The sequence below is a fragment of the Pseudonaja textilis genome, chromosome 7 (assembly GCF_049901715.1).
Source record: "Pseudonaja textilis isolate UNSWEBS1 chromosome 7, rPseTex1.2, whole genome shotgun sequence".
NCBI classification, from domain to species: Eukaryota; Metazoa; Chordata; class Lepidosauria; order Squamata; family Elapidae; genus Pseudonaja; species Pseudonaja textilis.
Genome location: NC_141996.1, coordinates 12,174,898 through 12,200,527, shown reverse-complemented (window position 1 = coordinate 12,200,527; position 25,630 = coordinate 12,174,898). Strand labels below are relative to the sequence as shown.

Here is a 25,630-nt window from a genome sequence, read left to right as displayed (position 1 = left end):
TCTATGGTACAACGTGACGTTGGTGGATGGGGCGAGACATGATGTCCCAGGTGTGCTCAATTGGATTCAGGCCTGGGGAACGGGCAGGCCAGTCCATAGCATCAATGCCTTCATCTTGCAGGAACTGCTGACACACTCCAGCCACGTGAGGTCTAGCATTGTTGTGCGTTGGAAGAAACCCAGGTCCAACCGCACCAGCATAAGGTCTCACAAGGGGTCTGAGGATCTCATCTCAGTACCTAATGGCAGTCAGCCTACCCCTGGCGAGCACATGCAGGGCTGTGCAGCCCCCTAAAGAAATGCCACCTCACACCATTACTGACCCACTGCCAAACCGGTCATGCCGGAGGATGTTGCAGGAAGCAGAACGTTCTCCACAGAGTCTCCAGACCCTGTCACATCTGCTCCATGTGCTCAGTGTGAACCTGCTTTCATCTGGAAAGAGCACAGGGCGCCAGTGGCGAATTTGCCAATCTTGTTCTCTGGCAAATGCCAAACGTCTTGCACAGTGTTGGGCTGTAAGCACAACCCCCACCTGATGACGTCGGGCCCTCATACCACCCTCATGGAGTCTGGTTCTGACCGTTTGAGTGGCCACATGCACATTTATGGCCCACTGGAGGTCATTTTGCAGGGCTCTGGCAGGGCTCCTCCTGTCCCTCCTTGCACAAAGGTGGAGGTAGCGGTCCTGATGCTGGGTTGTTGCCCTCCTACGGCCTCCTCCACGTCTCCTGATGTACTGGCCTGTCTCCTGGTAGTGCCTCCATGCTCTGGACACTACGCTGACAGACACAGCAAACCTTCTTGCCACAGCTCGCATTGATGTGCCATCCTCAGGAGCTGCACTACCTGAGCCACTTATGTGGGTTGTAGACTCCGTCTCATGCTACCACTAGAGTGAAAGCACCACCAGCATTCAAAAGTGAACAAACCCTCAGCCAGAAAGCATAGGAACTGAGAAGTGGTCTGTGGTCACCACCTGCAGAACCACTCCTTTATTGGGGATGTCTTGCTAACTGCCTATGCTTTCCACCTGTTGTCTATTCCATTTGCACAACAGCATGTGAAATTGATTGTCAATCAGTGTTGCTACCTAAGTGGACAGTTTGATTTCACAGAAGTGTGACTGACTTGGGAGTTACATTGTGTTGTTTAAGTGTTCCCTTTATTTTTTCGAGCAGTGTATTTCCTCCAGAGTGGTTTCAGTTCTCACCTACCCTAAATAGGCTCATTAGATGAGTAGGCAGAGAGTCATTGGGATGTAAATGTTCCAGCTGACAAATCTTTCCCTTACTTGTGGGTTTTTAAGTGTGACCTTCTTGGTGGAGGATTCCCTCAAAAGGGGTGGGGTCCTCAGACACAACTTATCTCCCATTTTTTATACTGCTCTTTCATCAGTACACAGGAAGATTAAGACCACTTCACAGGCTCACCCGGGAGACCACATTTGACCAGGATCTAAGGAAAAGATTTAGCAGTTGCAATATTTAGATCCCAATTACTCTCTGTCCACTCATCTGATGAGCCTATTCAGGTTATGTGAGAAATGAAACCACCCTGGAGGACATATATATGGTGTTCTCCCAACCACCCGGCTCAGCCTGAAGAATCTACTTGGATAAGCAGTGAAATATTTCAAATCGAAAAAGAAAAGAACTCCAGTTGCCATGACTCAACTTTCAGGCAACTCTACCTGGGTGACTAAGAATCTTCATCAACAAGATTTGGCAATATCAACCACTTTTTAGCGGCAATCTTTTCTTAGACAAGGGGAAACATTATGGCAGACCCTAAGCCAGGGTGTCCAACCTTGGCAACTTTAAGACTTGTGGACTTCAACTCCCAGAATTCCTCAGCCAGCAAAGCTGGCTGAGGAATCTCTGGGAGTTGAAGTCCACAAGTCTTAAAGTTGTCAAGGTTGGACACCCCTGCCTAAGCCAAGGATAGAATTGAAAAACAAAATAAAAATAGAAATTTCTACTAGCGGATATTCACACCAATCTGCAGTTGAAAGCAAGGTTATGAACGGATACTATCACGAAATATCCAATCATAATATCTAATTAATACATATCTATTCCACTAGCTAAGTATCTATGGAGATTCTCAGTCATCCAGATCATGGTTGTCCCAAAGGTGCTTTTTCAACTGGTCTTCCTTTGTTTTTTCCTTGAAGATGTGTCACTTCTCATCCAAGAAGCTGAACTGAGGAAGGAAGAAGCTTCTTGGACGAAAAGCAAAATGTCTTCAAGGAAACACAAAGAAAGTCCAGTTGCCTCTTTGGGTATTCCACTAGCTGTAGTAATCAGTGAGAAATCAGAATGCAGGTTTGATGCAGCTAAAAAAACCTTGCTAGTAGGGAGAATGCCTGTCGTTTTTGAAATGAATCTGCTCGTCCCTGGCAGGTCAGCAGGCCACAAAGAAATGCTGTTCTAAGAAGGCAAAAGTAGATGACTCACGAAGAGCAAACTTGAAAGTAAATCCAGAAAGTAAACCAGAAAGTAAATCCTTAATTCAGCATGAAGCTTATTAAGTGACCTCAAGTCTTGCTACTGTTCTTGAGCAGTTCAATATACTCTTGAGCGTTTATTGAAGAGGAATGAAAGAAGGAGTAATATTTCAGCCAGTTTGGTCTAGTGCAAGAGCCTTCAAACTTGGCAAGTTTAAGACTTGTGGACTTCAACTCCCAGAATTCCTGAATTAACATGACAAGAGGAGGAATTCTGGGAGTTGAAGTCCACAAGTCTTAAAATTGTCAAGTTTGAAGACTCCTGGTTAAAGCACCAGGCTCGAAATTGTGAGATCTAGTCTCATTTTGGCATGAAAGCAAGCAGGGTGATTTTGGGTCACTCCCTCTCTCTTAGTCCATCCCACTCCACAGGGGTGTTGTGGAGAAAACAGGAGGAGGAAGGAATATTAGGTATGTTCATCACCTTATTTATAAAAATAATAAAGGTGAGATAATAAAATAAATAAGCAAAGCAAGCAAGCCTGAGGCTTCTTGAAAGAAACATGGTATAAAATATTTATAATGTAAAACCATATTATTCACCTGTCTGCTTGGAAATAACCAACAACTTTGGTTTACTTCCACAAAGAGGCTGTAAGCTTCCAAGGAAACATGACTAGAAATGGATTCAATATAGCCAAGGCAGGTTCTTGTTATGCAGCTTTCATTATTATTTGTTCTTCTCTCTCCTGCCTCCTACACATCCTACCGGAATGGTTTAGTCCACGTGACATGGGCTGCGATATGAATCTTTTGTGGCTTACTGTATTGCACACCTACGACAACTTGGGTCTAAATTAAGTGACAAATGTTTATTTGAAATAACTTTCTCAGCTCGTTCCTATGCAACATTATGATTAAATTACTCTTTTGGAGCACTCAGAGCTGTTCTACACTGAAAAAAGTAGAACTTAGGAAGTAAACTAGAGATACTCCTAAAAATTATGCATTCAAACAAAAGCATTCAAGTTTTGAAAAGTTAAAAGGCAATGCAAAGATAACAATGTGATATGGGAAGACAAACAATTGTCCATTCAATGCTCCAAGCTCACAAATATTAAGATAAGTTTGAAATAAGAATTTAGTTTGAAATAAGTATCTTTTTTATCTCTTGGGGGAGGGGCAGTTGCTAAGCAACTCAACACAACTCTAAATATATTTCAAATTTGTCCCTGAATATATAAATCATACAGAATTATTTGAAAAACACCCTCTGTGGAATTCCCAAATGTTTAAATATGGTTTTAGCAAAGTAGCAACTGCGGAATAATATTATCTCCCCAAAGACAGTATAAAAGGCTCCCAAGATGCTTCTTTAAAACATTATAAAAATGCTGCAATTTCTAAATTTCTATTTTTCCTTACATAGAGAGATTCAAAACATTCAAGAGCATATAGTAAACATCCTGCCAAGATCTGAAACTAACTGAAGGCCAGTGGCAATGTTATACTTACATATTACAGTACTGTACTCTAATCCATAATACTGTTTATTTTCGGCTTTGCAAGTTGAGATAACCCAGCCAGCACATTTTATAAACCATTGCAAACATTTACATTTTAAAACTGCTCTTCTCCAGACAGATTACAAATGTTGTAAAAGCATTACAAGTTTCTAAAACCATTTAAGAGGAAATATAATGCAATGCAATGAATAGATAAGAGAAAACTATTGTGGGCTGCAGAAATCTGGATAATTAGATAAAAAAGAGAGAGATTCAGAAAGCTTTGTAATCTTCTAGTCACAAGAAATTTTGCACTCAGGATATGGCAATACTAAGGAAATGAAATAATCCTACTCCTATGTAGGCTGGTTGATTTAATTTAAATTGAACAGAAGATAAAATGGTAAAAATACCTGGAACAAAATACATTTTGCTGCCTGGTGCCAAAGAGACTTCATGCCTTTTGAGGATGGATAGACAAGCCTTGAGCAGACACATAACTGAGGTGGTGAAATTCCCTGAGAAATTTTGTCCCCAATAATGCACAAAGCCAGCCTTAGTCAATCTTATAGGAGTTTATAGAACAGGCAGTTGTTAGAATTTCTAGAATTACAGTAAACATATACATGTAGTAAACTTCTATGAACAATCTGAGTTATCCAGGTCACAGTTGCCCCAAAGGCGCTTTTTCAAAAGGCAACTGGACCGTTTTTTGGTTTTCCTGTAAGATGTTTTGCTTCTCATACAAGAAGCTTCTTCAGCTCAGCTTCAGAACTGAGGAAGCTTTTTGGATAAGGAGCAAAACATCTTCAAGCAAAATAAAGTCCAGTTGTCTTTTTTGAAAAAGCGCCTTTGGGACATGCAGTAAACCTGTGAGTTTTCATGGCAAGAAAAGGAAGGAATTGGTACCTTTTAAGGCAAATATAAATAAATCAATGAGATGGGTAAACGGATGGATAATGGAATGTGTGTACACACACACACGTATATATGAACGAGAGAAAGAAAATGAAAGAGAAAGAAAAAAAAAAGGAAGAAAACAAGAAAGGAAGATCCATGCAGGGAAAGTAGATAAAGAAGAGAATTTCATTGGGGGGCCTTCTCAGCAACAGGCAAGGTGTGTGTGTGTGTGTGTGTAATGGGTTTATTTATATTTGTCTTAGAAGGTGTGTCACATAGAATACTTTATTGGCCAAGTGTGATTGGACACACAAGGAATTTGTCTTGGTGTAAATATTCTCAGTATACATAAAAGAAAAGATACATTCGTTCAGAGTTGAGAATCATAGGGTAATGACACTTAATGATAGTCATAGGGTACAATAAGCAATCAATCATACATGCATACACAACCCCCCTTGCCTGTTTCAGACAAGCCTCCAAATGAAATTCTCTTCTTTCCCTATCTACCTTCCTTGCAGCCCAAGGAGATGAGCCTGACAAATAACCAGGGGCTCCCAGGATCAGCCCAAACTGCACAGACCTCGAAAGGGAGACCACCAGGAAATGCCCACGGTTGTTGGCTAGAAGCAGCACCCCAGAATAGTCCATTTTCCCCCAGCAACTGAGCTCCATTTTATTTGAATGGCTTATGTTCATAATTTTAATTGAGGCCACTAACAGCTTCCCTCCCTCCCTCCCCCCAAATTGTTTTTTCCTAAAGCAAGATCAAATAAATTGCTTAAGTTCGGGCTCATTTTAACTATATCCCACCTCACCCACCAGTCCATGCTACATGGAGAGGGCGAGAATACAAGTGAAACTCCCGAAGTTAAGGAATAGAGAGAGCAGCCTAACGGAAAACGCGTCTCTGGGCATGTGCAGAGCGCATATTGTCCCCCTTCCCGAGTAGGTACACTCGGGCCTCCACGAACGGAGGGACGGTCTATGAGTGCCACCCCATATACTGGAGATAAGGTCCCTAGCAGGGCCGCCGTCGCGGCTTCGCCTCCCTCCGGCTCACCGTGTGCTCAGGGGCTTCGGCCACCGCCATGTCGTAAATAGGCGGTAGTGCCGGGTGCATGTCCCTTTAAGGCCAGCAGCAGCTCCCGCCTCCTCCCTCCGGCCTTCCAGCTGCCAACAAGGTAGCCCTATTGAGTGACATAGCAACCGGCCAACCACGACGCGACTCCTTCTCTCTCCTCCCCCCCCCCTACTAACGCATCCGGCTCGTTGCCTCTTACGGCACGCTTCCGTCACAGAGTGGAGACGGCGATTGACGCGACAAGCAGCCAATAGGAATAGGCGATGGGACTTAGAGGCGGTGGTTCTTAAGCTCAACCTGGATTTTCGACGCTGGGAACGTATTACTAGTGAAGCCAGTTGTACAGTCAGTACGGCGTGGGTGAAGATTGGTTTTTTTTCTAGCTGTTGGCAGAGAATCGAGAGGAAGAAAAGGCAGGACGCATCTCTGCTCTCTTCTGCGCAAGCGCAGCCATGAGACGGTCGGAAGGAAAAAGCCGTCCAAACTTCAGAAGAGCGCCACGGAGGACCAATGAAAGAGCGCGCGCGCTCCGGGACCCGTTCGGTTTCCTGATTGGTGGGGGGGTCGGGTGTGACGTCACGCGCGAGGCGGGCGGGCAGCGACGCGCGCCCCTCCGTCCCGCCCCGCCATTGGGCAGCGAGGTTTGAAAGGAAGTATTGCCGCGCGGCTCGGATTGGACGAGGAGGCGGGCCCGCCTATCGGAGGCGTTCATTCGCTCCTTCGCTCGCGCTCTCCCTGTGTTTGTGTGAGAAGGAGGGAGAACAGAAGGGGAAGGAGAGAGAGAGAGAGAGAGAGAGAGAAAAAAAAAAAACAGGTTCGGGCCCCGCGGCTGACACAAGAGGCGCGGCCTATCGACGCCGGGAAACGGCCGCGTCGGCGAGGATCGGAGCGCGGTTTGTGTGGCTTGGATTTCCTCTCGGGCGGGCTGGCGGCCGGCCGGCCGTGGCTCCCTTTAGACCGAGAGGAAGGCGGATGGCGGCAACATCCGGGGCTTCTGGGGCGGCGTCGGCGGCGGGCGCGGGATCCGGCGCGGCCCCGGCTCTCTACGCCTGCACCAAGTGCAACCAGCGCTACCCTTTCGAGGAGCTCTCCCAGGGACAGCAGTTCTGCAAGGTGCCGCTTCCGAGGGGACGAGGGCGGAGGCGGCGGGAGGAAGGAAGGGAGGGACGGTTGCGTGGGCGGCTGCGACCGGCCAGGCGGCTTTTGGATTGCGGAGGCTTTGGAAGAAAGGCTCTCGCCCGTTCGGAGCAAACCTTCGGCCTTTCATTATATGAAGGTTTCCTTGCAGATAAAAATGATAACACGCGCTCGTACATTCACACAGTCACACTCACACACGTGTTTGTGTGTTCATGGCTTCACACACAGCCACATAGGAGTGAAAATAACCCAAGTTCGTTTTTTTTCTATAAATTATTCCACGGCAGAAACCAAAATGGTTACTTAAACTCTTGGCATCATGAAGTATAAAAGAGTCATCAGAAGGAAAATACGATTAGTAGTAATATTAGGGCAACACTGTCCTACATTCACACACACCCATGCACACCCACATTGGAAGGAAAATAACCCAAGATTGCTTTTTTAATAAATTGTTCAGCCAAGATGGTTACTTAAAGTAAACTCCATTAAATGTAAAAAAAACCTGTCAGAAGAAAAATACCAATTAGTAATATTAGGGCAGCATACTTGTACATTTGCATGTACATTTACATACACATATACTTTCACACATGTTTGTTCATATGTACACCCACATAGTGAAAATAACCCAAGTTTGTTTCTTCCATCCATTCTTCAGCAGCAGAACCAAGATGGTTACTTAAACTCTGACACCATGAAGTATTAAAAAAAAAAGTCATCAGAAGGAAAATAGTAATAACATTAGGGCAACACTCGTACATTCCCATGTACACACATGGTGTTAGTAATAATAATAGGGCAGAAGGCTTTGAGGCTTTTATACTGTACTAATAGGCCGGACTCCCTTTTTCTTTCCTTAGAACAGAGATGGGGAACTGTGGCCTTTTTATGACTTGTGGACTTCAATTCCCAGCATAGCTGGATCAGGAATTCTGGGAGTTGAAGTCCACAAGTCATTAAAAAAAAAGCCCAACGTTCTCCCACCCATACCTTAGAAACTTACAAAATCAGATCCTGTGCTGTGTTACCTGCTGAATTGCACTTTGTTAGCCATGGATGGAAAAATGCACAATGTTTCTATTACTAGATTTTGGGAGTGGGAGAACAAGAGGTACTGATATCTCTTGTTTGTATATAGGTTGTGCTTTCAACCTGACATTTAAAACATAAATCCACTGCTACTTAGATATTTGAAATGGAAAGAATCAGTTGTATGCATATAAAACACCAAATGTTGATTGGATTTTAGCGAGGAGGAGACATCTGTTTTCTCTTAAAAAGAAAAGCTGTGCTCTTTTATGATATGAGCATTCCTAGGCAGTTACAAAATCATTACAGAAGGTTAGATGTACAGTAGCTGACACATCCCAACTCATTTAATTTCATAAATTCATAATATCAAAACAAAGCAATTTAAAAAAATTGAAAATTTCAAAAATGCCAAAAATGGTTGTGGTTTTCTGACTGCATCTGTATTGTCTGTGCTTTCTTATGTAACAGCATATATATATAATATATATATATATAAAACATATAATAACAGCCCATGTAACATATATAATGTATGTGTGTGTGTGTTTTCTTAAGTTTTCCCAGGTATCTATGGTATTCAGCTTTGTTCGGGTATTTGCCCATGTCATTATAGTTGTGCTTTTAAAGTTGTTTTGGTAGAATCTCATCTGCCATCATCAGGCGTCTGTACTGTGTTTGTCTGTGAGTCAGGCTTTCACAGCCGTTTCTGTTTTAAATTTGGTGCTAGCCTACTGCTGTGTTAGAATGGTTTTTCTTCATCCTGATTGGTTGGGAGTCTTGGTCTGTGTTTATCGGTCTTGGAGTTTGCTGTGTTCTAATATTGGTGTTTCTAATATCTTCAGTCTGTTTTGTAGCATTTTTTTTCTTGCTTGGCTGGCAACATTGTGTTTTCTGTATTGGAGGCTTTTAGTACAGCTTGGCTTCGGGTAAACGGCTGGCTATCATTTATTAGGAAGCTAGGTTTCACCTGGGTGCCTGGTTGGGGTGTGTCCTGCCCTACATAAGAGGTACTACAGACAAAATCAGTAAGATACTACACAAGCATCGCATCAAGACTGCCTTCAAAACAGACAGAAAAATAGCACCATCCTAAGAAACCCCAAAGATAAAATTGACCTGGAAAACCAAGGCATATATGAAGTCCCCTGCACATCATGTCCTGCCACATACATCGGACAGACCAATAGAAGTATAAGTACCCGCCTGGATGAACACAAAAATGCAGTAAAAAAGCTGGAACACACTTCCTCACTAGTCCAACATCTGAAAGCAAACAGGTCATAGCATCGATTTCAATGGCACCAAAACCCTAGCCACTATAGAAAACCCCAGCCACAGAATTATCAGAGAAGCCATAGAGATTGAAAAAAGACCTGAAAGCATGAACAGAAGAGATGACTCTACCAGATTGTCATTTATTTGGAAGCCTGCACTCACAAACAAAAAAAAATCTCCATACCACAAGCCAAGCAAACACCTGGGCACAAATAGACCCCCTCCCCGATACCTCCAGCTCAAGCACACCCCAACGAGGCACCCAGATGAAACCTAGCTTCTTAATAAATGATAGCCGTCCGTTAGCCGTAGTACAGCCAAGCTGTACTAAAAGCCTCCAATACAGGAAACACAATGTTGCCAGTCAATCAAGACAAAAAAAAAACGCTACAAAACAGACAGAAGATATTAGAAACACCAATCAAGCAGAACACAGCAGACTCCAAGACCAATAAACACAGACCAAGACTCCCAACCAATCAGGATGAAGAAAAAACCATTCTAACACAGCAGTAGGCTAGTACCAAATTTAAAACAGAAACAGCTGTGAAAGTCTGACTCACAGACGAACACAATACAGAGGCCTGATGTTGGCGGATGAGATTCTGCCAAAACGTCACTACAACTTTCCCACAATGACATGGGAAAATACCCAAACAAAGCTGAATAACATACATACACACACACACACACACACACACACACACACACACACATAGACAGTATTCATTGAATAAATGTGTAGTGTGAGGCAGTCTGTTAGGTGTTACAGAAGTGAAACTACTTAGTAAACCTTGGGTTCAGCAGCATGGGTATTTTTTAAATGATAATAACTGCATAGAACAGAGTCATTACATTAAAATGATATAGAAGCACTTGCAAGAAAAATAAAATAATCTCCACTGACGAGCAAACTACATTTAAATCGTGTGTGAGATTATTGATTTTTGTGAATTATTTTTATTGCAATATTTTATGTTTTAAATCTTCAAAAATTGTTGAAACATATGGCATACGGGTAATCCTTGACTTATGACCACACTTGGGACCAGAATTCCCAAGCTGGTTCTTAAGTGGGTCACAGTCAGTTTTATTCTCTTCTTTGCCTTGGTTGTTAAGTGAATCACTGCAGTTGTTGAACGAATCTGGTTTCCCCCCATTGACTTTGCTTGTTGGAGGCTGGCTGGGAAGGTTGCAAATAGCAACTACATGATCCTAGGACACTGCAACTGTTGTAAAGACTAGCCCAAATTTTGATCACAAAGCTGTGGGGATTCTTTAATGGTCATAAGCGTCAAGGCTAGTTGTAAGTTAATTTTTTCAGTACCGCTATAACTTTGAGCGGTCACTAAACAAATAGTTATAAGTTGAGGACTACCTGTACAGTAGTCTAGCAAAGGTGCTGCTCTGTTCTAATAAATTATATTGTTAGTCCAATAATCAAGAATAGTTTCCTATTTTACTGTCTCAGCTGACAGAATGTTTAAAAGCGGTAAGACTTCATTGTGTCTCCTCCAGACCCCAATTAATTTTTTGAAACAAACTTGGCAAGTGAGATTTTATCTCATGTGTCTGGTGACACGACCATCATTAAATACAGCACAGTATTCAGTACTACTGCCTTATTATATAATAATTTGATTAAAATAGATATCTTATAATTTTAATGCTTTCAAGATTGGAAACATTCTTGCATTGTACATTTAAAAAATTAAACTAATATAATTAAATCAAATACACTAATTACACAGAACTAAGGTGATTTGCAAAAGCTGAAAGTTAAATTGGGCATTGCATAATGTGTTCACAAAGATTTAGAAGCTATATAATTTAGCTGTGTCTGTACATGTGTGTGAGATAGGGATGCAACTTTCCATTTTGATACACTAAATTTGGTGATCTGCTTAATCGGTAAAACTTGTTGGCAGTAATTTTGTTTTGTAAGATAAAATCTAATGTACCTTATACCACTCTTTACACTTCAATAAAACATTGATTATCTCTTCTAGGAATGTCGGATTGCGCACCCCATTGTAAAATGTACTTACTGCCGATCGGAGTTTCAGCAAGAGAGGTAAGTTAAATATATTAATGAACAAAGGATTGTTGAAGAAAAGTAACTCTGGAAATGCCATGCATGGAACTTAAATTCATATCTAGTTCTGCTTGCTGAGAATTCTTGGAATTGTAGCCTCCACACGTCAGGAAAATAACCTCATTTTGCTTTCCTTTTAGCAAAACTAATACAATATGCAAGAAGTGCGCCCAAAATGTGAAACAATTTGGAACGGTAAGTTAACATCTTTAGTCATATTTGTGATTGCTAAACTATAATTGTCTAGATTCTTACACAAATTGTAGACATTTTACCCTTGTTCGTTTGAAATAATAGAGCAATTTTCCGGGATAGCAATTACAATTTTCCTTGTTTATGTGACATGAAGAGAGATATGATCCATGCATGCTGACAGTTTATTAATAAACATAACACTGAGGGGATTTTTTTGAGGTTTTTGGAAGCAGATAAGAAATTTATGCCTGATGTAGACATCCAGATGAATGCAATTCTAATTTTATGAAACAGTTCCAGACACTGATTGGAATTATATGAGACGGAACTACTGAAACTCTATGTTTTCAAAGGGATTACGACCCATTATCTCTTGTTCCAGTTATAAAACATAATGTTCTTTTAGCATGCAAGTATTTGATGACAATCTGTCTTCAGCCCCCTGTATAATTATATGATCTCCCCCCCTCCTTTTGATTTTCAGTTCTCAACAACTTAAATTAACATATTTTAAGAGTTTCTAACCATTTTTTCCAGCCAAAACCCTGTCAGTACTGCAACATCATTGCTGCTTTTATTGGTACAAAATGCCAGCGTTGTACAAACTCTGAAAAAAAATATGGACCACCTCAGACATGTGAACAGTGTAAGCAGCAATGTGCTTTTGACCGCAAAGAAGAAGGAAGAAGAAAGGTGGGCTTTGGTGATCTTAAATAAAAGTTTGTGGTGTAAAATTGACAGTGCAATTGATCTCAAAGCAACTGAGTAAAATCTCCACTCTCCCAAGTGAGACCTGAGTGTTTAGTTTTGCTACTTAGTTTTACATTGATGAATGTCCATAGCAATGACCAAATCTTGATATGTAAATTTAAAAGATCTCTGTGTTATCCCTCTTCCTTATGTCTTACATAACTAGATTAGTTGCATTGATGATCTGAAGTTTTCTAGAAGAAAAACTGCCTTTTATACTACATTAAAACAACTACTTCCAAGTATTTCTAGAGAATTAATTTGCATATAAGGAATTTCTCTTCATAGATTTCTGGGTTAGGGGTTTTATATGTTTATGTAACACCTGATAGTAAGATAAATTAATTGGATGTTAATTGGAACATTTATTGGAAAGAGCAAACTACCAAAATAATCAAATATCAGTGTCAAAAGTTTGATCTATAGTTTGCCCAGCTACTGTTTATGTGATATAAGCTATTGCAGTAAGCACTGAATTCTACATAAATTCAAGGTACTGTAGTGCTGTAGCCTTAGGAATTCATCATGTATAGGATATACATAGAAGAGCCAGTTTATTTAGTGGTTAAGGCACCAGGCTAGAAAGCAGGAAGTTATGAGTTCATGGCCTTTGGCATGAAAGCCAGCTGGGTGACTCTGGGCCAGTCTTTCTCAGCCAAACCCGCCTTACAGGATTGTTGTTGTAGGGAAAATAGAACGAGGAAGATGTATTTGGATATATTTGCCATCTTGAATTATTTGTAAAAATAAAGGCAGGATACAAATTTTTAAAAATGTTAATTTGTTAAGCTCATACACACACACACATATTCGTATTCTTGTTTATATTAAGATCTGTGTGCAAGAATAACAGCGGTAGTATTTGATAATTTTATTCTGGCTGTTGTGTGTCTTTTTAGCACTCAGTACGTGTAACATAACTTGCTGCGAATGATTTCCCAAAAGGTTGATGGGAAGCTGTTGTGTTGGCTTTGTACTCTGTCCTACAAGCGAGTGCTGCAGAAGACCAAGGAGCAGCGGAAGAGCTTAGGGCCCTCCCATTCTAACTCTTCTACGTCTATTACTGAGAAAGACCAGCATCATTTGAAACACCACCATCACCACCACCACCGTCACCCCCACCACCATCGCCACCATCATCACAGTGGCGCCCATCACAAGTAAGTGCGATGGGAAACTCTGAAACGGAAGTGGCCTTAAGGAGACGTGTCCCTGTGGAAGGGGGTAGATTTAACTGATGACGATGATAATAATAATAATAACAACAACAACAACAGCTTACCAAATTCCTTTGGTAAGACACAATTTTCAGAAATCAGATTGTGATGTGTCCGAGGCACATCCTGGTTTGGAGAATGTTGCAGCTGTCTCCGGAGAACTTGGATCATATACTGTAGCAGTGGTCTTTGCTGTCTGATGTGGGTGTGTGGAGAGGATGAGGAGGAGGGATAGTTCCATATGAGTGGTGGGCGACTGTACCCACACGCACAGGTCCATTTGTGCAAGAGGAGACACCTACATCCGCGGCTTGTGCAAATGGACCTGCATGCGCTTGCCTGCTGCTTATGCAAGTAGAGCTGCATGTGTGCTCACCTGTCGCTTCTTTGGCCTGGTTCCGAACAGGCTGTGGTCCGGTAGTGGGCTGTAGCCCGGGGATTGGGGACCCCTGTCATATAGCATCTTGGTGCGACTGCTTAGAGACTGTGTATTGGCCAGGAATGTGTTTGCGTGGAACACGCATACCTCAACCCATCCCAAGTGTTCTGACCCAGGTCTCCAAACACAACAAACCCTCTGAAGTTAACTCAAAGATTCCTTTTATTAGGAGCACCAGCAGTCCCAGCAAAAAAATTCTCACTGCAGGCCAACAAGTCTGTCCAGCAGGGAGATGAATAGTTGTTTGCCACATCTATTCATCTCCGCCACCTGCCTTTTATCCCCAGAGCTAGGGTGGAGCTTTGCTAGCAGTAGTCGCTCTTCCATCCCAAGGATCGGCCCATGGATTTCCACTGCTCTCCTCTCCTCTGCTTTCGGCCCATCCATGTGTCAGGCACTGGACCCAGCTGTTCCTCCTCTTCCTCATCAGCCACCTCCAGATCTGGGGGCTGTTGTCTCTCCATCTGAGCTCTAACAGACGGCCCAGACCACTCCCTCTCCCTCTCCCTCCCTCTCTCTCTCTTTCTCCCTCCCTCCCTCCCTGCTCCATTATCTCTTCCCCCTCAGAGCTCTCAGGTTGCCTGATGCTGACCCTGACTCCCACGCCGCCTCCTCTGATTCAGCTGCTGGAGGGGCCAAGAGGCCACAACACCAAGTCTTTTCAGTGTCAGGGAAAGTTCTAATCAAATTAATTAAGGTCCCAGAACTGAGCTCGTTAACTTGGTATTGGATATTTTTTTAGGGGTCGTTGGCAATGGAGCCAAAAGCAGCTCAGGAAGAGAGAGTTTGTTTAGGCCACGTGTACTGACTAACGGTGAACATGTAGGTGAGAGGGACAGAGATGCTGCTGTGGTCATACATGTGGCCATCGGTCACAGAGTGACTTTTCATCACCTTTGTAATTGCAAACAGTCATTGCCCATGGCAATCACTAAGCGAAGGTTACTTGTAATGGCAGGCAAGGCCGCAAAAATTGTCCGGCTCCTTATGAAAACACCCTGTATGTTTGCTTTCTTCTTTCTCCGTCCTTTCAAACCATTGTATTTCTGAAGTTACTGACTGAAGCCAGTTATTGGAATTCCACTGATAAGCTGGAAGAACATTTCTGAATTCCACTGATAAGAATATTTCTGCATTTCTGTATTTCAGAATCGGCAGTCTGAGTCCAGAGGATGATCAGGGGTTGTGGAAGCAGAGGTAAATAATATTGAAAACACCACGCTTGTTTTGTGTCTGGATTGGAAACTATTTTTTGTTTCTATATAAAGAACAGTTGCTGGAACTGGGTATGTCTAGTTTGATTAAAAAGAAGGTCTAAGGGGGGCATGATAGCAATCTTCCAATATTTCAGCAGCTGCCACAAGGAAGAGGGAGTCAAGCTATTCTCCAAAGCAACTGAGGGCAGGACAAGAAGCCATGGGTGAAAACTAATCAAGGAGAGAAGCAACCTAGAACTAAGGAGAAATTTCCTGACTGTTAGAACAATTAATCAGTGGAACAACTTGCCTCCAGAACGGTGGTATTCGACCGGTTCTGGAGAGCTGGTAGGAGCAGTAAGCAGTGGAGACTGAACCTTTTCTCTCCGTTGCTCTGCTGTTGGGCTCGCCTGCCCAACCGGGCTACCATACTCCCTTTTATCGGCAGAATTTGAAGCGTAGCTGCTTTGCGCGGCACAAAATAGCGCCGCACAGCAGCTGCTGAAGCAACCGGCATCGTGCAGGCTTGCAGGAGGCGAGTTAGAACATGTCCGCACCTGTGCAAATGCCTCTGCACCTGCGCAAAGTGCATGTTTGGTGCACACGTGCATGCAAAGTGTGTGCACACATGCAAAGCACACCCACCAAGCCGGTGGCAACAATTTTTGAATCCCACCACTGCTCCAGAAGTTGTGAATGCTCCAACACTGGAAGTTTTTAAGAAGAGATAGATCAACTATATGTCTGAAATGGTACAGGGTTTCCTGCCTAAGCAGGGGGTTGGACTAGAAGACCTCCAAGGTCCCTTCCAATTCTTCTCTTTTGTCCTATACTCTTCTCTTCTTTCCCCTTACAAATTGTTAAATGCCAGCAAATGAAAAATGTAGTTACCAGAAGTGGGGAGGACAGAATTGCCTCACCCTTAAAATTAATAAGCTGATTGAGTACATAGCATTAGAGAAGAGAAAGTTAAAACTTTTGTCACCTGTATTAACTTTTAAGATTTCACTGACATCATTGGAGGCTTTTTGAAAATCCTAATTGCTGAGGATCTTTTTTCTTTTCTTTTTTTTTTTAGGGAGAGCATAAATAGCATGGCATTAACAGTAGAATGTGCTTCAAATGTTCCTTGAGTGACATTAAGCATTAAAAAGAATTAGGAATGATGGAAATTTGTTTTTAAGATTTGACAGAAACGCTAAGAGGACAGACTGGGCCTGATGCAGGGGAATCCTTGCCTCAGCTTTATAATATTTATAGATATATGATGAATTTATATTATGTACTGCTGCTTGCTATTTGGGGTAAATGTGGCTATATGGCCATATGTCACACAATATTCTTAATGTTTCTTTGCAGCCATAAATCCTCTTCAGCTATTCAGAATGAAACTCCAAAGAAAAAGCCCAAAATGGAAACCAAGCCATCTAATGGAGATAGGTAAAAATACAGATCCGAATTTTTTTTTCTGTTGAATAAAACAATGTACGAACAAGTAAAGTCCATACTTTCCCCATGTTTTTTTAAAAAAATTCAACATGAATATTATTTCAACTGTTGACACTTAGAGATTTCTACAAAGCTAGCCTAAATCTTTGCTGAAAATTCTGATACCAGCAATTCTTGGAATAAATGACCTAAAGTTAAATCAGAAATCAATATAATGCAGCAACATGTAATGCAATATAATGAACCTTGTGGTTATTCTAAATACAACTGGTCTCTGACTTACAACTCTAATTGTACCCACAATTACAGCCATGCCCAATGTTTATGACCTTTTTTTGTGGCAATCATTAACCAAACCCATGGTTTGCTATGGGGCATTCAGTGAACCCCGGGTTCTGGCAAAAATATAAATTGTGGTCATGTGACCAATGGATGCTGCAAGTAGTTTCAGTGTCAGCTGATTTACCAAGTATGCAAATGGGGGTCATGTGACTATGAGGCTTCCAGAACTTCCAGTACTGGTCATAAGTTCCTTTTATGGCAGGGGTATCAAACTCAAGGCCCAGAGGCTGGATCTGGCCCACGGGGTGCTTAGATCTGGCCCACGGAACCGCCCTGGAAATAATGAAGAACCAGCCGGCGGTGCCTCTGCCAGTGAAATCAGAGCAAGCCTTGCAAGCTCTATTTTCGCTGGCAGAGGGTTGCAGGGGGCCATCTCAGCCAAAATGGAGCTCAGGAGCCCGTTTTCGCTGGCAGAGCATTTGGGCGTCCCTGACAGGAGTGACATTGAGCTGGCCATGCTCCCCTTGCCCCCCAAGGTCAAACATAACCGTGATGTGGCCCTCAATGAAATCAAGTTTGACATCCCTGTTTTACAGGATCTATCATAACTTTGAAGAGTTGCTAAGTGACTTGTTATAAGTTTTCTGTACATCGTATGTGAAAAATGAACCTCTTAGTTGACAGTTGTTCGTATATAAAAAAAAAAAATAACTACTCCATTAAGGAAGTTTCTGACCCTTTGAAAGTCGATGCTCAAATATACATGGCCTTTTTTTAAAAACCTGTCAATTACCAGACATAAAAGATGGATAAAAATCTGCATACAATGGAAGAGATTACATGCAATCCATCTATATCATAGGTATGCTTGACTTCCGACCACAGTAGAGCTCAAAAGTTTTGTTGCTAAGCAAAGGCGGGTATTAAATTAGTCATGTCTTGTTTATTGACCTTTTGGCCGAGGTTGTTCAGCAAATCGCTATAATTGTTAAAGTGAATCATTAAGTGAATTGTGCGCTGTTAAGCGAATCTGGCTTCTCGCTGTTGACTTTGCTTGTCAGAAGCTCCCTAGAAAGGTTGCAGAGGACAATCCCAGTGCCCCAGGATATTACAACCGTTGTAAATACATAGCAGTTGCCAAGCACCCAAAGTTTGTTCAGGTGGGAATGCTAAAACGGTCATAAGTATGGAACCGGTCACAAGTGACTTTTTTCAGTGCCATTGTAACTTTGACCATAAAACGAATGGTTATAAGTCAAGGATCACCTGTATCAAGCAGATAAACATGCACACGGGGGATGCAGTTTATTCCTGTTTTTAGTTACATTTGATTTTCTTTATTTTTACAGTAGCTCTATAAATCAGTCAGCAGACAGCGGAGGCACCGACAACTTTGTTCTAATAAGTCAGTTGAAAGAAGAAGTAATGTCACTGAAACGCCTCTTGCAACAAAGAGATCAGACTATCCTGGAGAAGGATAAAAAGGTGAATGGTTTAGTCATTTGAGTAACTACTTTGGAAGTTTTCCGTCTGTATCTGAGAGTTGTGTTTGTCAGATATTCAAAAATGCAGCTAAACATCCAGACCCTCAGTGGGCTTTCCAAACCACAGATAATAGTGCCATGCAGACATAGCCTCAGAAAACGGACTCCATGGTTTTCCAAGCAGTTTAAGGCCATTTATGTAAATTAATGTCATCTAAGTCAATTTATATAATTACTCATATAATGTAAAATGATGCAAATAGTCTTGAGTGCCTCCAAGAAAATCTATAAATAAGGCTGCACATTATAACAGATGGAGTGGTTTTGAAAGTTGTCCTGAAAATTACTTTAATATACAGTTTTTCATCTGGCAACTTTACCCCATTGCTATGCTTACGTTTGTTATACAGTCAGCTTGATCATACACATACTCAACTGAAGTGATGAGTTCTGTAATATGTCCAGAGTAAGTACTGTATAACACCTCTAGTTTCTTCAAATTTAGAATGATAAAGGGTTAATATTCCTCAAGTTTCTGATTCCTCAATGATGTATTAAAATAGTCTTAAAGTGGTTGCATAAATCAATAGGGCACAAGACATTTCAGGGGGAAAATAATAATTGCTTCGGCCAGCAATATTAGCGAAAGCTAACGTACAATATATGGCACGGTATGCTTCTAATGCCAAGAAAAACAGTTCACCAAACATTTTCAACAGGAGTTTTATATCAAGAGAAGTGAGGGGCAATTTCCTATCTTCCATCAAACTTGGGAACCAAGAAACTTCCTTTTGGAAAAGAAATAGGATTCAGAGGGAAGATGCCCTAAATTAGTAATCAACTGTGTAAATGACAAATGTACTGGATAAATTCAGGGGAAAAAAATTGTGTGGATATTAAAAGGATGACGGTTTAGCATGGAAGCACTAAAAGGCTTGAAATATTTTAGAAATTAAGCCAAGGAGTCTCATTAAAATATTTAAGCAGTTAGGATAATATTGGTTATGTAATTTTATAATATTCCTCTTTTTTTTTTACCTCAAGAGTTTAAATGTATACCTACCACTTCATGATAGCTCAGACTTTTATGACAAGGCTAAAGTTTCAGGTAAATTAGAAAAAGCCTATATTTTTAAAAAATGTTTCTAAAACATTTTAAAGGACAGTATATTTGGTTATAATTAAAAAAACTTGGAAAATTCTAAATCACTGTATTGTATTTTACAGATAAACCCGGCATCCTTTATATATACAGATAAACTACTTAATGCTGCATGATGTTCTCTTTTCTGGCCTTTAAAGCAGTTGAAGAAAATTGGGTTCTTTATCTTTAATCATTTATCCAGTAGACTCAGGAAATACACATTGTTGATATTTGAGAGTGAGAGCATTGAAGTAACCATGGACAGTATTATTAAAGAGATAATTTAATTCTTTTTCTCAGCTGACTGAGCTGAAGGCCGATTTTCAATACCAAGAGTCGAATCTAAGAACCAAGATGAATAGTATGGAAAGAGCTCATAAGGAAACTGTAGAACAATTACAGGTAAATGGTATTAATTTCACAGGCCATCAGTAATGCCTCAGAACATCACTGAATGAGAGCCAAAAGGCCTAAATTTTGAACCCGGTACTGTTCCATTTCACTTTACTACCCAAAATTCAGGAGGAGTCCGCTAACACCTTTCCTGATTTCATAAATGTTATTTTTCTTTAAAAAAAAAAAAGTTGGCATCTGATGAAGTGAGCTACAGTTCACAAAAGCTTGTGCCTTTTGACTAAATGATTTTATAATCATTGAATGATATTGCTTAATAGTAATAGGTAAATAATGAAATGTGTTAATCTCAAAAGCTACTACCTTCGCTGTTTTAGAACGATATGATGAATTGGTAGTTTCTCCTTCAGACAAATCTTACCAGACTAAAGTACACTCTGCATTATTATCATATAAATGCTCTGAAGATTTCGGGAAGATCTTTCCTACATATCAATGACTCAATGTTGATTTGGCTCCAATGTAGTACCACAGACTGGATGAACCAGCCTACTGCATTGGGTTCTCCGTCTCTGATATAGTGTTTCCTCCCCCTGAAATTAGGATTCATATAAATGGTGTATTTAACTGCACGGGTAGTTGTGCAGCAGCCTTTTTAATAATGATGTTAAGTTGGAAGCAAAGGCATTTTAAAGAAAAATCTTCATGTGGCAATGTAGAATAATGCAGATTGTACAAAATAACCAGGAGCACCGGCCATTTTGGGTTTTTGTAGGCAAAGAACAGAGAGCTTCTCAAACAAGTTGCAGCATTGTCAAAGGGCAAGAAGTTTGACAAAAGCGGGAATATGCTGACATCACCCTAAGAAGATGGCGGCCGTTTGCGTAGCTATTAATCTCAGAAAGGTAAATCGACTCCGGGGAAAACTCCGTAGAAACAAACCTTTTGGCGTGCAGAGTTGCTGGCATAGTTCCTGTATACCTTTTTCTAACTGAGTAATGTTACGGAGGTTTGTTTTTGCTTTTTTTTTTTTCCCCTGCAAATTAAAATTATTTGGATTATTAAAGTACTTCAACAGGTTTGAAGAAGGCATGCATATCTATATAATGCATACGTGCAGCCATACAAAAGGAGGCAGATGGCCAGTCCCTGGTGATCAGTAAGCGTGCTGTCCCTGGTCATCACATCATGCAATAACACACACACACACACACAAGCCCTTCAAGAGGACAGCTCCCCCAAGTGCTCCTGTTGTGCAGACTGATTGCATTTGGTTGGACTTTAGCAGGTCGCCTGGACCAGAGCAAAAACTTGCGTAGGGAGCTGGATAAAGACCTCTTGAGGACAACTTTCAATCTGATCTACATTCCAGCAGCAGCTAATTTGAAAACTGAGCAAGAGCACTGGAGATGTTGACCAACCCTTCTTGGTCTTTCAGTCCAAATAAGAGTGCATTGAGTTTTAAAATCATGGTGCTTTTTATTACAAGAAGCTTATTAAACCTTATAAATATATGTAAAAGATTTTAACACTTCTATTCTTAGTAATAACTGGTGTTTTGCATTTCCTGTTATAGAAAATGTAAGAGATTCTCTATTGTAAGTACCGGAAAAAAATGTGTTTTTTCTTTTTTCTGAAAATACGCTGTAGACTTTTTCCTGCAAGTGCCTTTTCTCTCAATGGTTTATTTATAGGAATGTTGGTATTTGTATATACTTTTCTTTTTCTTTAACCATGTTTCAGCGTTCCCCTGTAGGTATATATTTATAAATGCATATACAGAAGGATCAAATGCTCAGATCAAATGGTTAGAATGATAGGGAAGGTGCTAAGTTCTGGCAGGCAATGAATTTTGGCTGTAGATACTGTAACAGATGTGTCTGTGTAGAGAGTATTTGTCTTAACTCTTGCTGTGCCTAACTTAATGGAGGGAGGGGCTTTTAAACTGTTGGACTTCTATGAATAGATGAATTATTTTATTTCAGTGCTGATTTGCATTGTATTCTCAGTGATGTGTTCTCGATTGAACGATGATGGGACAATATTTGAGCTAAAGTTCGCTCTCCAGGTGTTTCTTTTAATGAGATTGCATTGAAATTGAATGCTGTTTCTGAACAGTTCTGGAAACATGGCTCGTTATTTCTACACAGTGAGAAAATAACAATTCTATCCTGCTAAGGGCATTGTCCCACAGGAGTTCTGTGGCCAATAATTGGGAGCCTAAAAAAAGGAACCAAGGAGAAACCAGAATGCCTAACTGAGAATTTTTTTTAAAAAAAAATAACAACAACCACCAGCTGTGTAGTCATAGAACCATGCCGGCCCTACAACCGTGGCTCAGTCTTTGCAGTAACAGGATAATAATGTAGGCTCTGAAGCACCATTTGCACTAGAGGGATAAAATGAGATTAAACAGCACATTTTCTTTCCCAGCTAAGAATTTAATCAGACATGCCATAAATCTCCCCAACTGCATTTTTGGGGGAGAGCCTGGGATTGTCTGGAGGTAGATCAGTAACCATAGAGACCACCATTACTTAATATCAGCTGTATACATATCTGTAGGAGTTTGTTGAGTGTGTTCTGCTTGCACTCTCAATTTCTTCAGGGCAAAGATTCCCCCCCAAGCATTGCACAAACTAGTGCAACCTGGAATGTGTCTCCAAGCCTTGTGTAATGCCCAGGGGTTTCTAGCACAGCGTTCTTCAGACTTGGCGACTTTAAGAAACGTAGACCAGCATGCTGTCTGGGAAATTCCTGGGCTTTGAAGCCTACACATCTTTAAAAAGTTGCCGGATTTGAAAAAAGACTGCTCCAGCAGGTAAGCAAGAAGTGACTCTGAACTAAGTAAGTTGGAAATCACGATTTGGATGCGTAAAGCTTAAAGACAGAAACCAATAATGCTTCAATATTTTTAGGAGAATGAGGTAAGGCAGTGGCCCTCCACTTTTTGGCTGCCACGGACCGGTTCTGTGGAGGGCAGTTTTTCCTCGGGGGGTGGGGTGGGGGTGGGGTTATTTCACGTACTGCCTGGATCCTGTAGGTGCGCAGATGGGGCTTCACTCGTTTGCGCAATCTGATTTTTAGCAGGCTAATCCGATTTTTAGCAGGTCCGCAGACCGACCAGGGGATTGAGAACCCTGGATGTAAGACACTAGAAAAGTTCATCGCCATTCCAGAAAAGAGTTTCTTTGACCTAAAATGTATTAGCCTAAACTTGTTTCTATTAAATGGAAAATCCAGTTGATAAAGGGGTGCTCAATTTATTATCACAGGAATTGCACTTCAGTGAGCCTTCGGGTTTTGGGGGGCCTCCAGCTACCGGTTTGGGGAGGGTTTGTTCCCAAGAGACTACTGAATAATTGTAATTTGAAAACACACACACACAAAAAGCTGCTTTCTACAATATTGAGATTTTTTTTTATTTTTTGTATACTAAAGATGAACTTTGTAAATTTATAAATACTATTTGCGAAGATTACATGAATTATTATATAGATAGGGTAGAATATTCTTTTGCTATCCTGTTGAATTGCTTTATCATTCAGACTTTTTGTTTTTAATTGCTGACTTCCATTTCAGAGTATTTTGATACTTTTTCTGATTGAATGACTACCTGTCATTGGTGGACTTATTTAAAAAGAAATTGGTCAAAACTTTTCACAAGAAACGTAATGACTTTCTGATCAAGGCATTGTCACTGAAACCTGTTTATGCTGCAATAGGAACATTATATATAGAGGAAGAGAAAAATCCAACAGTCTGGTTTTTAAATACCAGAGCTGTGGGATATCCCATTTCAAAACATTTACAAGAGTTTTACTATGTCTAAAGAGAAAATATTTATTTTTAATTGTAGTGTTTCAAAGGCTGGAGATTTGAGTGGCTTTCACAAAGAGCTTGATGTTATGTAGACCCAAGATGACACTATGGTTTTTGCATTTAAATCAATTTGTTTTTTTTTAAATAATTGGCATCAAGCAAGGGGAAAAAATCCCTTGGGCTTGAATTATTTATATACATTTAGCCTGTAAATAATTGCAATTTTTTGTTTTAGTTAGAATGTCTATCTCCATTTTGAGGTGAAGCTTTTCATCTTAACTTACATTTGTATATTGTGTTGAAATTCTGTACTGGCACACATTTGACATTTTTGTACTTTTTCTAAATCCAATATTTCACAATAAAAGCTTCTTAAAACAGCAGTATGCTTGTCTTATCAGTAACTGCCTATTGGGTTCCAGGATTGGGCAAAGGGGTAATTAGAATCTCTGGGTTTGATCAGCCTTTTCCAAACTGATGCCTCTATAAACGTTATCCCTTCTAGCTGGCACCTTATAGTTCGTGTGTTTTACAGATTGCCTGTAATGGATAAACGTTTAAAATAATAAATGAGATTTGAAGTTATGATTTCAAGGTGTTCCTAGTATTCTGTTTAGTCCAGTGGTTTTTAACCTTGGGAACTCGAAGTTGTGGGGGACTTAAATTCCCAGAATTCCCCAGCCAGCATACTGGTTTGAGTATTCTGGGAGTTGAAGTCCACACACCTTAACATTTCCAAGGTTGAAAAACACCAGTTTATTTTATCACATTCTGGAAGTTAACTGCAAAAAAAAAAAAAAGTTTAATGGTTTTCGTATATAAGCTAGGTTCACATAGAGATGGAAAGTACCATTTAGCTCTTACTTAGTCCTGTGCTCAGGAATTTAATTTAAAACCATTTACAACAAATGGCTATCTAGTTTTTGTATGAACACATCCAAAGAAGAGGAACACTCATTGGGGTAATAGATTCAACCACTAGTTGTTCTTACTGCTGGGATTTATTTATAATATTCAGTCGCTTTGCCTATATCCCTTAAAATCCATTGTTCAATGTCAGGTCCTCTAGAGCAGGGGTGTCAAACTGGATTTCTTCAAGGGCCGGATCAGCATTGTAGTTCTCAGCGGGCTGGGCGGGGGTGGGCGGGAGGAGACAGGACAGACGCCTCCTGCAGCAGCACCCTGCCGGCCAAAACAAGGTGCAGAGTGCTGCAGAAGGCCATCTAAGCCAAAAATGGGGCACGGGGGCACGTGTTTCCCCCCCTTGTGCCCTGTTTTGGCTGCAGAGAGGCACCACGGGCCAGTCCTTTGCTATTTCCAGGCAGGTCCTGCAGGCCAGATTTAAGCATCCCGTGTGTTTGACACCCCTGCTCTAGAGCAATAGCGTTTGTCCCCATAGCATCCTTTTAGGTGTCAGCTATGGAATCGTGATTCATTGCGGCCACCTAGCTGGAGAAAGTGAGGGGGGGGTGATGTTAATTGAGTAGCTCTTAGGCAAAATACCATTCTTTTGATAGTTCAAGGTTAAAGCGTGTGGCACAGAAAGAATTGGAACTTACTTTGGGATTGGTTCATGTGATGTGATATGATGAGTAAAAAGGAGATGGTTTGTAGGTTGGGATAGTGTGGGAAGTTCGGGGGAAACTTTTAGTTTAGGAATTCCACAGAATGTGCCAGGTGCTATTCTAATAAAAGTACTTTGAGATTATGTTTGTCTTGGAGTTACTGACAGGAACGGATTTTCCCTGGAACTGTGACATTAGGTATTTCAAGGGTGTTATTATATCATGCTTAGACTTCTTAACCAATTTTCTT

At 41.0% G+C, this 25,630-nt stretch overlaps 2 protein-coding genes across 5 annotated transcripts in view; one reads left to right on the top strand and one right to left on the bottom strand.

Annotated features, from left to right (window-relative positions):
- The window catches only part of CEP57 (centrosomal protein 57), a 30,916-nt gene extending 24,437 nt beyond the window's left edge, over window positions 1-6,479 (bottom strand). Inside the window, exon 1 of one of the 4 annotated variants that reach the window (XM_026706872.2) lies at window positions 5,918-6,479. In XM_026706872.2, coding sequence (XP_026562657.2) covers window positions 5,918-5,977 — 60 coding nt within the window. In that variant the 5' untranslated portion in view covers window positions 5,978-6,479. Of the gene's footprint in view, window positions 1-1,294; window positions 1,429-4,367; window positions 4,467-5,917 lie in introns of those variants that run through there. The other 3 variants (XM_087937058.1, XM_087937059.1, XM_087937057.1) reach the window with 3 other exon arrangements.
- Window positions 6,480-6,586: 107 nt separating this feature from the next.
- On the top strand, window positions 6,587-24,198 carry FAM76B (family with sequence similarity 76 member B). The gene is made up of 10 exons (XM_026706873.2): window positions 6,587-7,051; window positions 11,398-11,462; window positions 11,624-11,678; window positions 12,216-12,371; window positions 13,374-13,588; window positions 15,234-15,281; window positions 16,640-16,720; window positions 18,361-18,496; window positions 19,940-20,041; window positions 20,769-24,198. Exons 1-10 carry the CDS (start codon window positions 6,911-6,913, stop codon window positions 20,856-20,858), a joined length of 1,089 nt encoding a protein of 362 aa, XP_026562658.1. The 5' UTR covers window positions 6,587-6,910; the 3' UTR covers window positions 20,859-24,198.
- The last annotated feature ends 1,432 nt before the right edge of the window (window positions 24,199-25,630 follow it).

Excerpts from the sequence above, each read along its gene's own strand:
- FAM76B (XM_026706873.2), top strand. The coding sequence starts at position 6,911 with ATGGCGGCAACATCCGGGGCTTCTGGGGCGGCGTCGGCGGCGGGCGCG. Across the intron at positions 16,721-18,360 it reads AAGCCATCTAATGGAGATAG|TAGCTCTATAAATCAGTCAG; the intron begins GTAAAAATACAG and ends TTATTTTTACAG. Across the intron at positions 20,042-20,768 it reads AAACTGTAGAACAATTACAG|GCAAAGAACAGAGAGCTTCT; the intron begins GTAAATGGTATT and ends GGGTTTTTGTAG.